General features: G+C 38.3%; 1 protein-coding gene across 50 annotated transcripts in view; it reads left to right on the top strand.

The window, feature by feature from the left end:
• MAP4K4 (mitogen-activated protein kinase kinase kinase kinase 4) overlaps positions 1–16672 on the top strand; it is a 191159-nt gene that overhangs the window by 110681 nt on the left and 63806 nt on the right. For all 50 annotated transcript variants that reach the window (XM_072844437.1, XM_072844439.1, XM_072844442.1 and 47 more), the window contains exons 4-7: positions 7173–7298; positions 8558–8668; positions 12649–12739; positions 14791–14921. In XM_072844437.1, the coding sequence (XP_072700538.1) occupies positions 7173–7298; positions 8558–8668; positions 12649–12739; positions 14791–14921 (459 nt within the window). The remainder of the gene's footprint in view (positions 1–7172; positions 7299–8557; positions 8669–12648; positions 12740–14790; positions 14922–16672) is intronic.

Here is a 16672-nt window from a genome sequence, read left to right as displayed (position 1 = left end):
TTTGAATTCTTATGGAGCTGTCTTCTTTAACCTGAACTCTTCTCTTAAATTTTCTTTTTCTAATCAGGAAAACAGTATATGTCAGTTATAGAAAATTAAGTAAATTAAAGAAGAAAATATCTATAATTCAGAGATAATCTTTGATAACATTTCTTTTTTCTTTGTGTCTGCTCCTTAAAACATGTATATAGTTATCTGAATATACTTACTTGTGTTGTAAGTGGCAAAATATTGATACCAAGAATATATTTTATCAGGGCCCCTGGGTAGCTCAGTTGGTTAAGTGTCTGCCTTTGGCTCAGGTCGTGATCTCAAGGTCCTGGGATCAAGCCCTGCATCGGACTCGGTCTCTCTCTCTCTCTCTCTCTCTCAAGTAAATACATAAAATCTTTAAAAAAAAAAAAAACAACAACAATATATTTTATCTCCTGAGCATTTGGGATTACTGATATCTTTTTGGTCTCATAATAAAATCACAAGTTTGATTATATAGGGGAGGAAGAAATCTTTCCTTCTGGCTTTCTAGGTTCTCGACCAGGACCCCTATAACAAAAGATAAGTAAGTGAGAGAAAAACAGAAGTTAATTAATGTGTATCTCATATAAATTAGTGGGCTTCACAAGAAAAATGAAGACTTCAAGAAATGGCAAAACCCAAATGCTTTTATACTAGGTTGAATAGAGAGAGGCAGTAGTGGAAAACTAAAATATATGGGCAGGCCAAAGGAAGATAAACGATATGTTAACAAAGTTTGCTTATATCAGAATTCTCTTGGCCTCAACTCCCTGTCTTTGGTGATAAGCATGTTTTTCTCAGTTGGTATAGGAAGGACATCTTTGACTTGGGAGTTTTATCTCTTGCTTCCAGGAAGAAAATGGGAGGTTAGCATGCCCTTCTTACACCTGCTGTTTTTCAAGTGCCTTTAACTCTTATGTTACAGCATATTTTGGGGTGACATATTCTGGTTTCCTTCAGTTAGAGTCAGGTGTTTGGGTGGGGGATTTTATTTTGGCCAAACTGAGGCTTACCTGGCAGATTGGCTTTCCATTTCAGTTAGCGTCTAGGTTTCAGGTCTTGATTTAGGTTGCTGTACTTTAGGATCCTCAAGAACAGGTACTCCTGTTGTGTTATCTGTGTGTGTATAGCTAATTCCCTCATGGAGGAAGAAAATGGATGGATTCTGAAATTGGGTACTAACATGAGGTGTTTCAGGTGACACTGTTGAAGGCATTAGTACCCATACTGTTATAAACTGTAGATTGGGGCTTGATGCCAACTGTTAGGACTTCTGTATTGATGACAGCAAACTTTGGAAAGTTGTAATAGTTTCATTTGGATCCTAGAGGTATAGTGATCTGTCTTATTTGACTTTATTGTTTGAGAGCATCATGTTCATTTGCTGCATTGAGCTTTTTGGTAGGGAGTTATCACAGAGATGTATTTTGGCCTCTTTGTGGTTCTTGGTGTTAGTCATGGAAGGGTCAGTCTCCCAAGGTTGTTTATGAGTGTGTGATGGGAAGGGAATATGGAATGAGGTGTATTCACCATCCTGCACCATCTTGTTACAACCTCAAGTTGTCCCCCATCACTCACCTCCCCATGTCCATCCAAGCAGATGGTGCTATTGTTTCATTCTTTACCACACACTTTCTAGATTGCAGTTGAGTGATAGAATCTCATAGAAATATAGTGAGTAATGTGACCTATAGAAGACAGAGGAGCTAGAGAGCTCTGTGAGGACTTTGTTGTGTCTAGTAAAAGTTCTGAATGGTACCTGTAGACATAGAAGACAGTAGGTTAAGGGCCTCAGGGCCATTGCCCTTAGACTTTGGAGTCCCAGAAGAAGTTCATTGATTCAGTAGCAAACTAGAGAGCATGTCTTTTTGTCTGAAATGGGTCCTAAATAGTGTTTGTTCTTGAGTAAAACGTCTCAAGTGTCTGGTTTCCATTTAAGTTATATTAATTTTGAAAGTTTTCTGTTGGATTTTTATTCTGGGATTGACCTTGGGAAAAGTGGGCTGATTAATTTTAAAGAACATGCTAATCCTTCCCTTGACCTACAGAACCAGATCCTGTAATCTTACTTTGTTCCAGAATTTTTCCTACATCAGCCTGTTCACTTTTGTTTGGTTGGATTATCAGTGAATTTAAGCTGTATAACGTTTTGTGCATCTGATTTAAAAAGTTAATAATAATCTTGATTAATTCATCCAGTGTGGTACTGAGTAATACTCTCAGGTGTAATTGGAATTTGCCTGGTAGAAGGTAATCTGTTTTCAATTTTCTACTAGTTCATAGTCATTGAATGGAGGGTTTGGTAAGAGTTTACTAAGACAAAAAATAGATTAAACTGGTCTTTAAAAATTGATATTTTCATTCTAAGTGTACACTCATTTATACATTTTGATGATGAAACCTGACAGATAGTTGCATATCTTGTTTTATCAGCCCTCTCTCCACTAGCAAAAATAGAGTGATAAATGCATTGCCCTTCCTTTTTTGTTCCAACTGCTAATGGGTAGATCTAATTTTGTAAAGCTGGGAAGAAAGATGATTACTCAGAATATTTCCCAATCCTCTGGGTTCCTCCCAGTTAACTTATCCAAAGTCTGCCTGTCTCTCCTCACATTGTTATTGCCATCAGTGGAAGGAAAGAGAATTTGGATAATGGCTTAAAAAGCATGTTAAGGAGTCAGTTTTTAAAAATGCATTCATAATATGCACTCCTCTCTGATCACATGGTGAATTGGGCAGGGTTTGCCATAGGTCTTATATACAAACTTATAGCTGCTTTTGAAAATTACCACTATTCAGATGTTTTCCCCTCCTCCATCCTCTAAGCGTCCAAGGAAGGCTACAGAAAACTACTTGCCTAGTCCTATTCCAGTTGAAGACAAAGACCTTTTCTCTGCGAGTTGGCTCCCCTGGTTGGAGTCCAAAATGCTAATTGGCATCAGCTGCATTAAATCACTGAGTGGAGCCTAGCAGCTGCCTCATCATTGGAGAAAACCAGGAGGGAGCCTTCCCGTTCTCACCAAAACGTCCTCTTTCCTCTCTCCAGTTACCTTTAGTTTAGTTTTGTTTTGATCTGTATATGATTGTGGCCTCCTAAAGAGGAGAATGAAGGGCAAGGCTATTTGGATTTGGCCTAGACAGATGGGATATGTAAACTTAGGTCATGTTGTTTGTCCATTCCACCTTTTTTCATATATGGGGTGGTGATTGTTAAATTTCAGTTCTAGCCTGTCCTGACTCTGTTTTCTACTGTATTTTCTCAGGCTAAATGGGGTGTGGTGGCGGCGGCAGTGGTGGTTACTTACTTACTTACTTACTTACTTATTTATTTATTTATAAAATAGTTTATTTATTGATGAGAGAGTGACACACACACACAGAGAGGCAGAGACACAGGCAGAGGGAGAAGCAGGCTCCATGCAGGGAGCCTGACGTGGGACTCCAGGATCACACCCTGGGCTGAAGCCCGCACTAAACTGCTAAACTGCTGAGCCACCCGTGCTGCCCTGGTTACATATTTAAATGTTGGAATGAGACCACCGAACTTGTTTTTAACTTATGACAAAGGAAATTTGAATTCAGAGGTTGGTTCATTATTACTCCAAAGACAACGTGTATTATATATGTTAGTCATAATTAGGATTCCAGTTTTGGCTCATAGGCATTGGCATACTCTGCATTTCTGGAGCTTTTTCTCTAAGGTGGGCACTCTTAATTAGTATATGACAATGAGTGGTGTGAGACATCCTTTTATTTTGTAAGATGTATAATAGACTTTTTAAAAATCTTAGAAGAGAAGGAATAGTATGTATAAACTGTTTCCTAAGACACTCATTTCAGAGGACAGTTTCCTTTCCTCTCAATATTTTTGGTAGTTCAATTTCATATGCTTCCAGGATTTGACTACTTGAACCTCAGAAATACTCTGGCAAGCTGTATTAATTTGATTACCCTATTTCTGGATGATACTTGGATGTTTCAGTCATATTGGAAAAACTGTTGCCAAACTTGATTGTATTTAAGTTGTTTTTATATCATATTTCATGTTTCTAATATTTGGCCCAATTTCAAAAATGTTACAGTATATGGCTTATGGTTGATGGTGAATCATAGTTTCATTACATAAAATACTTTAGTGTGACTATCTAGTGGCATCTTGGATTTAAGGAAATATATTGTGCTGTGATAATCTGCCAAAAGTATCTACCATTATGCATATTTAGTGTCTTTCACACCAATGGATAGCACTGAATTGAAGCCTGTGAGAATTTTTCAATGTATATAATGCATAAGATTTTCAACTCCATGGGCTCTGAAAATTGAGTCCTCTGGAAGCTCTTAATTGTCTGTAAAAAGAGTGGTGAGCAAGTCAGATCTAGAATACTTTGGTTTGTGTTGCTAAAGAAAAAAAAAACAAAACTAATCAAAATACATTGTGATCCTTAATTATTGCTCAAGAAGCTTCTCATGGGAGAATTGTAGGCAATATTTGCTTTCTGTCAAGAAGTGAAATGTACTGGCAGAGCATCATACGGAATTATGACCCTCAGAATAATTTAGCTAATATGGGGAGTGGAGGGAAGTAGTTAAGGGTGAATCAATAAAGCAAAGTCATGCAACCCAGTAAGATGCATATGCTGCATGGCATGATTGGCTGCAAATACAAAATTAAAAGCAATATTTTTATTTTCCTGTATTTTAGTTCAACAGTGTTTTTTGCTTTTCTGTAGTCTTTATACCCCAGATCTTTGTACATTGACTGATTTTGGATAAAAGGGAAAAAAAAATCAAACCTTTAGTTGACTTTCTAATCATGTAGTTCTAGTCCAGTGTAAGGAAAGTGGGATGTTTAACTTTTCAGGGCCCAACGTGTTTAACCATAGGCCTTCTTCTAGGAGTGACACCACCTGGCTTCCTACCAGGAGCACATTTATGGCCATGGTCATGTGCAACTTTTTGTTAGGAACCTATCAGTCTTGGGGATCCCTGGGTGGCTCAGGGGTTTAGCGCCTGTCTTCGATCCAGGGGGTGATCCTGGAGTCCCAGGATCGAGTCCCACATCGGGCTCCCTGCATGGAGCCTGCTTCTCCCTCTGCCTGCCTCTGCCTCTCTCTGTGTCTCATGAATAAATGAATGAAATCTTTGGGGGGAAAAAGTGTGTTCTCTCATACTGGCAAGGTTGAACTCTGTTTTTGTTTAGGATTAAGATAGCTATCCTAGTTATTCGTATGTCAGTTTTCATTGCTACTTTATTTTTTTTATTTTTTATTTTATTTTATTTTTAATTCAGAGAGAGAGAGAGAGAGAGAGGCAGAGACACAGGCGGAGGGAGAAGCAGGCACCATGCAGAGAGCCCTATATGGGACTCGATCCTGGGTCTACAGGATCACGCCCTGGGCTGCAGGCGGCACTAAACCGCTGAGCCACCCAGGCTGCCCTCATTGCTACTTTAAACACGGCCATGTTTAAATCAGATTGAAATGATACACATGTGGTATATTTTCATATATATATAGGGTTTGAATGAGAATTTGTACACAGACTGTTATATAGACTGTATTTGGCCATGTGACTGCTCCATATTTGTAGCCACCATCTGCCAAAGTCATATGACAACTATGCCTTTTAATATGCTGTAATATTGTGATCATTATGTCCGGGGACCAAGCTGGAGGCCACCATCTTATGAATCATTCTTCTAAGGTGGTTCCATGTTTTGTTGCATATGGTTTCTAAAGCAGTAGTGCACAGCTGAAAGTCATATTTTAAGAAGACATTTTCTTTTTTTATTTGGTCTCATCACTAATATGTAATTAATGATGTGTTGTAGCTTTTAACAACTTACTTGAGGTCTGTGAGGCTTTATGAGTGGTTTTTAGAGATGCAAGACTGCAACAGTAAGTTTATTCAGCCTTGTATCCACACCAATGCACTTGATTTTCACATGCACGGCCTTCCTCTTTTTCTCTTACACGCGTGCACCTTGAGTGCGCAGAAACTCTTGAGTCTTCCCTGAAGAAAGGAGAACATCAGTTAGAAGTGGCATGAGTGTACCAGTGCAGAGAATAGAGGACATTGTAGAGAACCAGTCTTTATTTCCTTTTGGAAATATATGTAGTAAAGGGAATTCTAGAGATCTGATTATCACATTTTTGGTAAAGATCTTTATCTTCCCTCAAACACGGCTTTTTTAGCCAGGGCTAGTTTTCTCTTTTCCTCCACTTTCTCTCACTTTAACTCTGCTTTCCCCTTCGTTCTCATGCTATCCATAAATCTTAATTCTCTCTGCAGGTAGTAGGGCAGAGCTCTGTCTGTTCTGTGTTTGCAGTAAGGGAGGAATGCCCATACTGTTGCAGGCTCTGCCCCAGGGGGGTAGGAAACAGAGAGGCAGAGACTGGCAGCCCTCCCCATCCACAAGGGCAACTTATTTTTATTTTCCAGGCCTGTGTCACCATCTGTTTCCTTCATCTCTCTTCTGATCTTCCAACACAAACTCTGCATTTCTTCCCCTGCTCATCTTACTTAAATAAAAGCAAGAGGCTGGGGGATGAGCCAAGTTTAAAACAACCTGCTATCATTGAATGATGTTTTATTCCTGTGACTTGCCAGACTCACCTGAATCTCTTTTCGGGGTAGAGGATCTCATTAAGCATGCCATCTATCCGGGGCCTGCAGGGCTGGTCTGGACTCTGTAATTTGCTTGTGGCCACAGCAGAAGGTAATGCTTGTGTGCAAGGTTGTTACAGGTGAACCTTCTCTGCTGTAGCTGTGCCAGATGATTTATATTCACAAACATTTTCTAGAAAAGAAACAGTCTTTCCTTGTAATTAGTTGAAAAGTATCAATCAGTTCTCTTTTTTCCCTCCCATTTTTACAGATAAGCAAATTGAAGTGTAGAGGGCATAGTTAGTAGAAGAGCTACTCCATCTACTTCTTATACATATCTGTAACTTTTATAGTTCTGTCTTTCTTGCATAGCTTGTGACCACATTTCGAAAGATGAGCCCTGTCAAAGTCCCCGATTCTTGTCACAAGGATAAAGCAAATGTCTTTCCCTCCCATGCAAGAGGGACTTGGAATTTGTATTATTGCCCATGGTTGTGGAAGTTAAAATCATGACATTCAAAAGCCACACATTTTATTTTTTATTTCTTAAGGATGAAGAGGAAGAAATCAAACTGGAGATAAATATGCTGAAGAAATATTCTCATCATAGAAATATTGCAACATATTATGGTGCTTTCATTAAAAAGAGCCCTCCAGGACATGATGACCAACTCTGGGTAAGCAAATGTTTCCCAAGCATTTTGTGGGGTTTCCTCTTTGGTTGTACTACAAGGACTTGAAAGACCTTCCAGAGGGAGGGGAGAGAAAAGCAAAGACAAAGTGGGTAGTGCCTGTTATCTTCCTTGGCCTTCTTGGTTAAAGGTCTACTGAATATTTATTTTTACATTGATTTCACATTGCATGGAAATAAGTTAACTTTATGTTTCAAGAATAAAATGGTGTGTTTTAAAAGGAATGTAACCGATAGCCAGAAAATCAGGAGCTGGAAAAATAAAACCCAGTACAATAAAAACTTTGTTTATGGAGATTAATTAATATGGAAGCTCAACTAAATGCATCTTCTTTGCCACCTGAAATTAAGGGACAAATCACAAGAAAACAGAGTTCTGTCAGTATTAGTATTAATGATTATAGTTCATTGAAAACAGTAAATGCCTAGAAATTTCTAGGGAAACTTCTAGAATTGATATACATTCAATCTTACCTCTTATTAACCACATCTATACTAAAGATGATGACATTGAGATGCTGCCAGAGCTATGGTTACCACATTAGTTATGCCAAAGGTACTGGACTAATAAAGCAGGACGATAAATACTTTTTATAATTTTTTTTAAAGCCATTATAGAAAATTTGCAATATTTTGTCTTAATTTTCACCTTTAGCTTCATTTCCCAAAATCAAAGTTAAAATTTAAGGAGAGTTTAATTCAGTTCATTTTCTAGGTATTTAAAAAACATACTTGTGCTGATATTGTGTAAACATTTAGGTATTGTAAATAATGTATTTTTAAAATTAGTCACTGCTTAAAATAGCATTTCTCTTAATATAAAAATAATTTGAGAATCATAATGTGTGAAATGATAGAATATCTTTGGCAAATGAGAAAAAATGCTAGAGTATCTCTATCAGATTTCTGATAATTGGGCACTGATTAAGGACAAAATGGTCCTCCCATACCCATGTGCTTAGGAGAGAGAAGGAATACTTCAGAATCTGCACTGGGGGATGTACTGTAAAATACCAGAAAGTCTTAATCTCCTGAACCAAACCTACACAGTGAATAAATTGGATGGTGAAATGAGCTCTCGGCCATTTGGATGCTTCTGAAATGATTATGTACCCAGATCTTTAAGAAAGGTGGAAGGGGTTGGACCCTGCTTTCCCAACTCATCTCCAGTGTGTACCAATCTTGGTGGTGCTCTCACTGGTTGCTGGGATGTGCTAGTCACTATGTGTCTTGTCTACCCTGTAGCTTGTTATGGAGTTCTGTGGGGCTGGGTCCATTACAGACCTTGTGAAGAACACCAAAGGGAACACGCTCAAGGAAGACTGGATAGCTTACATCTCCAGAGAAATCCTGAGGGTAAGGAGAAATGCATGTCTGTGATAACCCTGCGCGTGGTTTTGTGTTTCCATTTTCCTTTTCCTAGCCTGAAATGTTTCTTTGCATTAGTTATAACTGTACAGATTGTTCTTTTCATGACAGCCAAGAGTTCTATGTAACTAGCTGGGTTTGATTATTTAAGCTACATCATGGTTTTGATTGTGACAAGTATCTAAAGAAAATAGACTTAAAAATAGTTTTTCTGCATTTCCCTGAATTCACCCTCCAGGTGTTAAAAAGAAAATCTGAGTGAAGAGAAATATTCTCTAACTATTGTTTTTACAGGACTTCTTTGTGTAAGCTTATGAATCAATATTAATGATGCCAAACGCTGGCTTTCAAAATCATCTTGTGGACTTTGGTGTTAACTATTGGAATCTGATGCAGTATTTACAAGGAAAAGTTCTGTTTAATGTTATTTACAGCCAATTGGAAAGCCAGTTTATGTTAAAGTTTCTAAACTACCATTTTAGCAGATTCTAAATGATTGCTTTTAGTAGTAGAGCTATGCTGACACTACAGGCAAAGGGTCTGTACGTTTTGCATTTGAAAACTGCTTGTGAGTTACCATTGGGCCTCTCCTGGCCAGCTGTCCCAGTTTTTCTCTCTGCTTTACCCCTTTAATTACACATTTAAATTACTTGGTTGGATTTTATTTACCCACCACATTTAAAAAATAAAGACTGTGGAGTTAAACTGGATTCTAATTCTTATGTTTCTCTCACTAATAAAAAAAACTGTTACTTTGCTTTTTTCTTAGAGGCAAATTTACCCTTCTTTTGTATTTAAGTTTCATAAAGGACTGTAGGTCTAAAAAAGTGCCAGCTAGAATTCACAGAGATGAGTTTTAATTACTTTTTATTTAGATATTTTATGAAGCCCTTGAAAAAATAAGCAATTCCCTGAAGAAAATTAGTTGTAGGGGGTGAGCATGTAATCCTCTTTTTGTAATCATTCTCAGATTTCATTATTAAAACATGAGGGTCCTGTCTCTCTCGGTTATTACAGGAGGCAGAGTCTAAAAGGGGAAAATGAAGCATCTTGCCTTGCACTAGGATGAAGGAGCTCAGCAAGTGGGCAGATGTATTTATGTTAACAAATAAAGCTCTTGGCATGGTTGGTGGGAGAGAACAGTGGCTATAGAGTGAGTCAGATGTGGGTTTGAGTCCTGCCTTTGCTTCTTACCTGTTGCACACCCCTGGCGAAGTTACTTCTCTTTCAGGACTTAACCTTCTTCTATAAAATGTAGATACCAGTCCTATGAGGGAAGTACCATTGTTACGAGAATTCATTGCGTTGGTGTGTATGAATCATTTAATGTAAAATTTAAGTACATAATTGATTGTCAGTAAATATTCATTTTTGTCATTATTTTCTGTTATAAACACATATTTACACATACCTTTTCTATATATAATTCCAGTGTGGGATTTCTCAAACAGAGAACTAGATTTTAGTATAAATGTCCTAGGCGGGCATCAACTGTATTTCAGCCATCAAAGATAATTTACATGTTTATATATATATTTATATATATATAAACATATATATATGGCATTGTTTACCTATCATGTAATAGGTATATTTAGCTATTTTACTTCCGTTGATCTCAGGCATCATTTCAAAGATGCCCAGGTTGTTTGAGGCCCTGATTGACCTGAATATATAATAGCTTCATGGACATTGTTTTGAGATACATCAAATGTTTTCCACCTTGGTGGCACCTGAAACAAAGATTTCCTTCATTTACATTTCATCTAGAGTGAGAGTTTTTCCTATGACAGAAGTCTAAGTGAACTAAAAACAAGCCTCTGGAAGAGTCAGTGTGTCACAAGCTAGTGAATGCTTTTCACAGGAATCACTGAGAATCCACTTTGGTAAAGTGAAAGCAATATGGTAAGAAGACAGAAGAGCTGTCATGAGAACAGAAGGAACCAGCTCAAGCGGATAACCTGGGTTCTCAAAGACACTGCTGGGTTAGCTTATTTTTGCAATGGCAAAACTTGTCCTCATTGTTTCGTAGGTGTTAGATTCATATGCTGTTATTATGTTAAGAGCTTCAAAAGATTGAGAGTCATGAGCTTATAGGCCTCAGACATAAGCAGGAAAGTTCTCTTGGGCCTGCCCACTGGAACCCCGAGACCAAAGGTTTACCAACAAAGCCAGTGCATATTCATTCCAACCCACTTCCATGTTTACAGTCTATACAGCTTTTGATGCATTTTAGTAGAAACTGATATTCATAGTGTGTATGGGTTCTTACAGTCTTTCATAATCAGAATTGAAGGGACAGCTTTTGACTGTTCTTTTGCTGGATGTCCATGAATATGATAGTTATAGGAAAAATGTTTTTTAGCTTTGAAACATTGCTGCATTTGCTCTAGGTTGGTATTTAGTGTAGTATTTCTATTTGGACTGTCTCTGCTAAGGAGGGATAATTGTGGCTTACTTTTGCCATGGGAGTAGTTGAATGTACATTCTTTCTTTTCAGACAGCTCGTTCAGAATAATTGTAACTCGAGTTCATGTTGTCTACAAGCTATTAGACACACCTTGAGGGGTTTCACCTGGAGATATAGCAACCCTTTAGCAATGGGACCAGGATGATGTTTCTTATATTTATTGCTCATGAGAAACAAGAGTGCATGCAGGCCACAGTGTTTGCTAAGACAGTCCTGTATAGAAGGAGTTTGGGAAAGTTAAGAGAGTTAAAATGAACTAAAGTAGTAAAAGTAGGAATTCTGAAAGAATTAGGAAAGCTACTTTTTTTTGTTGTTCTTTATTCTTTGCTATTCAGAATTATGCCATGCTGTAAGGAGAGACTTTCTTCCTAACTGTAGCACTAACATACCATATATTTTTAGTGCTTTTTCCCCCTAGTCAGTGCTTTGTGGTATAACACGGCACATCCTGTGTGGTGGAAAAATAAACAGAGCCATCAAGTAAGCTCTATTCTGCTTTATAAGCAGACTAGTAAATTATTGTTTAGAAACCCCCGGTGTTAGAAAAATTAGTGTTCTAGAGCAGCTGTTAAATTTAATGCATATCCTACACAGTATTGATAACAATAAAACCTCACACAAAAAATCAAACAGGAATATTAAATAAACCTGTACTTCTGATCTAGCCTTTTTGAATTAAGACGTTTCAGAATAAATAGGTTGTTTGTATCTTAAGGAGGCAAGCTATACATTTGGCTTCTCTAACTAAAGACAGAACAAGGACAGGAGTTGTGAGAATGACACATTTTTGTCTCTCAGTTCATAGTTGGATGCAAAATGTGTTTTTGTTCTTCCACCACCTCTCATAAGTGACATGCTCTTGGGCCTTCTTCCCAAAACAAGGTCATCCGAAAGTGCTGTATGCCCAGTAGGGTTTATTTCCTTGGGAAAGAAAGAAATTTTATTTGAACATAAAGCTCTTTCGATGGCAGAATTGTTCTACACTTGGGGTGGCGGTGGGATTGATCAGCAGTTAGTAATTTGTCACTATGTGGTGGGAAAACTATGCAGTGCTCAAGAGCCGGACTTGAATGAAACCCCACTCTGGCTCTTTGTTTTTCCCATGGGATGGGTTTAGTTCACATATACCCACAGGGTCACCCACTGAAAGATGGACGTGTAGCGTGGGAAAGGAACCACCCTGTACACAAATAGCACAAATTACAGCAGAGAAACTGCAGATGGTAATCTAGTGTGTGTCTTCAAGGAGTGGCTAGAAACTGGTCATGTTGCTCACACGGGGGACCTAACCTGTTGGAACCTGGGAGTGGATACTTCTTTCTGTGTGGTACTATCGGTGATATCTTCCTGAAAATGTACTAAAATTGAATTGTAGTATGTTCTAAATGGGGTTCATTAAACCTTAGTTCTGTATGTCCACTTTGTTATCAAAAGTGTGTTCCAGGCTCTTTATTTGCGACAACAAGGAATAAAATTCAGATCTGTCTCTTCTCTTCAGGGACTGGCACATCTTCACATCCATCACGTGATTCACCGAGACATCAAGGGCCAGAATGTGTTGCTGACCGAGAATGCAGAGGTGAAGCTTGGTATGTGATGCATGTGCCACATGATCTAATAGTTGCCCCTAGTACATACCAGCAGCACTCCCAACCTTGTTGGCATTTAGCTAAAAGTTCAGTCTATTAGCCACATTTTCTCTTTCTGTTCTGGGAATTAGGCTTATGCCTTGTCTGGCTCCAGCCTCCCTTTCTACTAGGGTTGTCCCCTGTGCTTTGCTCTCCATATAATAGACTGAATAATGTTTGAATCAGATCACGGCACTTTCTTCCTTAAAGACCATTAGTGGCTTCCTGTTTCAACTGTAATAAAATATACATTTTTTTAACCATGACCCATAAAAAGACATAGTCCCTACTATTTTCTTGCTCTGTTTTGCGACCATCCTCACCTCTCTCTTCTCCAGTTCACTCATTTTTTTTTTTTTTTTTTTTAATTTCCTTGCAATGTCCCACACGGTTCTTTGCACATACTGTTCCCCATTGGGGGCAGTTTGGAAGTTGTGATTTTTTCCTCCTTTCAGAGTCTTTCCCTGACCCTCTGATACGCTGTTTGTTTCCTCATTAATCCTGATCACAGTTTATAATTATACAGCTATTTGTTTACTTATATTTCTGACTTACGTACTGGAATATAAATTCTGGAAGTATAGCAACTTATGATGTTTTATTTACAAGAGCATTCTTATCTGACATCTAGCTTAGTGCCTTAAATATACTTAGATACTCAGTAAATTTATGCATAGATGGATGGAGTCCAAGGTATCTTCCTGGAGGTGATTTTATAATGGATCTTCTCTATTTCCTGTTTCCTTTACCCAGATTTGAACTTTTTTTAATCCCACTTTTATATAATGTTTCTGTCAAATTTTTAAACAATTAGCCTTAAGTTTTCTTCCACTAAGGTATCACACAAAAAAATTCTTTACGCTTATGAGACTCTAGTCCATCTTTCAAAAATCCTAGGCGCAGTAGTTAAACCTTAAAAACGAAATCTTCATTATTGCCTTCTTGCCTAGTACCTCCATTTATTGACCATCTGTGGAGGAAGAGTGTGCTGATTTGGGAAATCCCCTCAAAGCTTAAATGGGAGGCACTTGAATTGTTGTCATTCTCGGTGACTCTGTAAGCTGTGTTTGTTTCCTGCACTGGCCCCCTGGTGCTAGGACTGTGATAATTCTTCTGTAATCACTTGATCACTCGTGACTACTGTCTGAGTTACTACAAATGGCACGTACTGCCTGGCCCATATGTGTCTGTGTCAGAACATGTGAGTCTACCTCCTGGTCAGGTGGTTTCCTGAGCATGTTTTGCCTACAGAAGTTGAATCTGTTACCCAACCCCTGTGAGTGATCTCAGCCCTCCATAGGCCCTTTGGCAGGAGCTTCCCCTCATGCAGTCCTACGGGTAATAGCAGTGTGCATAGTGATGTCGTGGGCAAACATTCCTTTAGGGACCATAATCTTCTTGCTAGCTCTGTCTCCCATCCTTGAACTTTCCTCTAGACCACCATCATCATTCAGCTGAGTGGGATGTGGGGGTCACTCTGAAAAATCAGAAGTCCCAGGTACTTTGAGAAGAATGTCTTAGTATATTTGTAGTTTAGCTAGATTCTTTTTATTGAATTCATTACTGTGTACTTTCCAGAAAACCTTTGTGGGTTTCTTCTCTTTTTGTGGTTAGTGCTGCTTAAGAAGCCAAGTCACATGGGTGTTAGTCAGTTCTCCTGAACTTGGAGCTTTCTATGACTTGATCCTAATTTGTGGCAGGTATGTTTCCTACAAGCACTGAATATCCTAATTAGTCTAAAAGTCCCTCTGGAGGTCACTGTCATTGCAACTCCGGGAAGTGGCTGGATCCAGGCCTCCTAGGAGCTGGCAAACTGGTAGAAGATTTTGTCATTTGGGCAGCTTTGCTCTGGAGACTGTTCTTCTTATTGATGCTGGTGATCTTAAGGTGTTTGCATGTCCATGAAGTCTTATTACTCCTTGAGTTTATACTGCAGATACCTCCTCCTCACATTTCTTCATCTTGTGGTTTGTTAATTATGTTCTACCCCTTCCTTTTTCTTCCTCCCACAGTTGATTTCGGCGTGAGTGCTCAGCTTGACCGGACCGTTGGGAGGAGAAATACGTTCATAGGCACCCCCTACTGGATGGCTCCTGAGGTTATTGCCTGTGATGAGAACCCAGATGCCACCTATGATTACAGAGTAAGAGGCACCTGCTTTCTTGGCCTCATTGGGTCCCTAGTCTTCCTGAGGGATAGGGGCTCTGCTTACAAATTGCACACCCCTCATCCCTTCCTGCTGTTGCAGTGAGGATGACTTAGGAACCTTGTTGCAGGTGCAGATTTTCCAGCACAGTATTGAGATGCTGTCTCGTTGTTCATTTTCTGTCACCTTGGTTCTCCTGAGTACACTGCTTTCATGGCAGTGTGACACTGTCTTGTGCATAGAACTTTTTGTCATGAGTAAATTAAATACTTTGCCCTGTTTGTTGTCCTTTTAAATTTGAAGAATATATTATAATCAGATATTATAGTTCTAAAATATTTTCGGAATATATAGCAATAGTTTCATCTATGTGAAATTTTAGAGTACTGTTAAAGAGCTTTACAGCTTGATTTGGTACACAAATATATTTAAATTATTAGAGTGACCTCTAGGGACTTGTATCAATAATACACTTTTCAGTTCCAGTGTAAAACCCATATTTGTTTTATCATCAGATTCAGGTTGAATATGTTTACAAAAATCATTACAAAAAAATTTGTTTTGCCATAATTAAATGAGTCAGAGTGTTTATGTACCTGTTAATGTTATTCAAAGTTGAGTTCATATCTTTATACTCTCCAGTGTATTTTAGTTGTTTTTTTTTTTTTTTTAACAAATACCCAATTAATGAAACTCATTTTAAGCATATGGTATGGAGGAATTTTTATTTTATGTTTTCACATGCTGGAGTATTATGGAGTTAGTTCTCATAGTTCTGCTTGAGGTGGATTAACTAAAAAGGTGATGAAGGGAAGCCTGAGTGGCTCAGCGGTTAAGCATCTGCCTTCGGCTCAGGGCCTGATCTGGGAGCCCCAGGATGGAGTCCCACATCAGGCTTCCTGCATGGAGCCTGCTTCTCCTCCCTCTGCCTATGTCTCTGCCTCTCTCTCTGTGTCTCTTGTGAATAAATAAAATCTTAAAAAAAAAAAAAAAAATATATATATATATATATATATATATATATATATATATATAGACTGTATGACTTTCCTCTCTTGAATACATCATTTTGTTATCTCCAAAATTTGAAAACCTCTTTTAGTATACCCAAAATATTGTCATGATTAAGTAAATTAAATTTAAATTAATTTATTGGGGTGCCTGGGTGGCTCAGTTGGTTAAGCATCAGGTCATGATCTCAGAGTCCTGGGATCGAGCCCACATCGAGGAGGGAGCCTGCTTATCCCTCTCTCTCTGCTCCTTCTTTCACTTGTGCTCTTTCGAATAAATATTTTTTTTTAAAGAAAAATAATTTCTTATACAGAATCTATAATTAGACCCAACTGGTTTATATCTGATTTATCTGAAGGAGTGTTTAATATAGGACAAACATTGTATTTGGTAGTTTGGCCACAGAGTATCTTTTAATCAAGGCTAACCAACTCCCTCTCCTTTTTTTCATGACATTGACTTGTTGAAGAGGCCTATTCTACAGTTCAGATATGCCTTACCATTTTTGAATTTTAACTTTATAATCTTTATAAGGCATTTACTTTGTTTCTTATAAACTGGAGAAATTCAATTAGTATCAAGAAAAACCTGAAAGGAAAATTGCCTTAGGAAATGAGTATGGTTTGTGTTGCATCACACCAGGTGGCATGGAATGTGTGCATGTCCCACGACTGCTAAGATTAGTCACTGGGTCAAGTTGGGTGAAACCCCTCCTTTGCGCTCTATAGTAGGAAAAA

The sequence above is a fragment of the Canis lupus genome, chromosome 11, assembly GCF_048164855.1.
Source record: "Canis lupus baileyi chromosome 11, mCanLup2.hap1, whole genome shotgun sequence".
In the NCBI taxonomy this organism is placed as follows: Eukaryota; Metazoa; Chordata; class Mammalia; order Carnivora; family Canidae; genus Canis; species Canis lupus.
The sequence above is the reverse complement of the archived record's forward strand: the minus strand, read 5'-3'. Positions and strand labels throughout refer to the sequence as shown.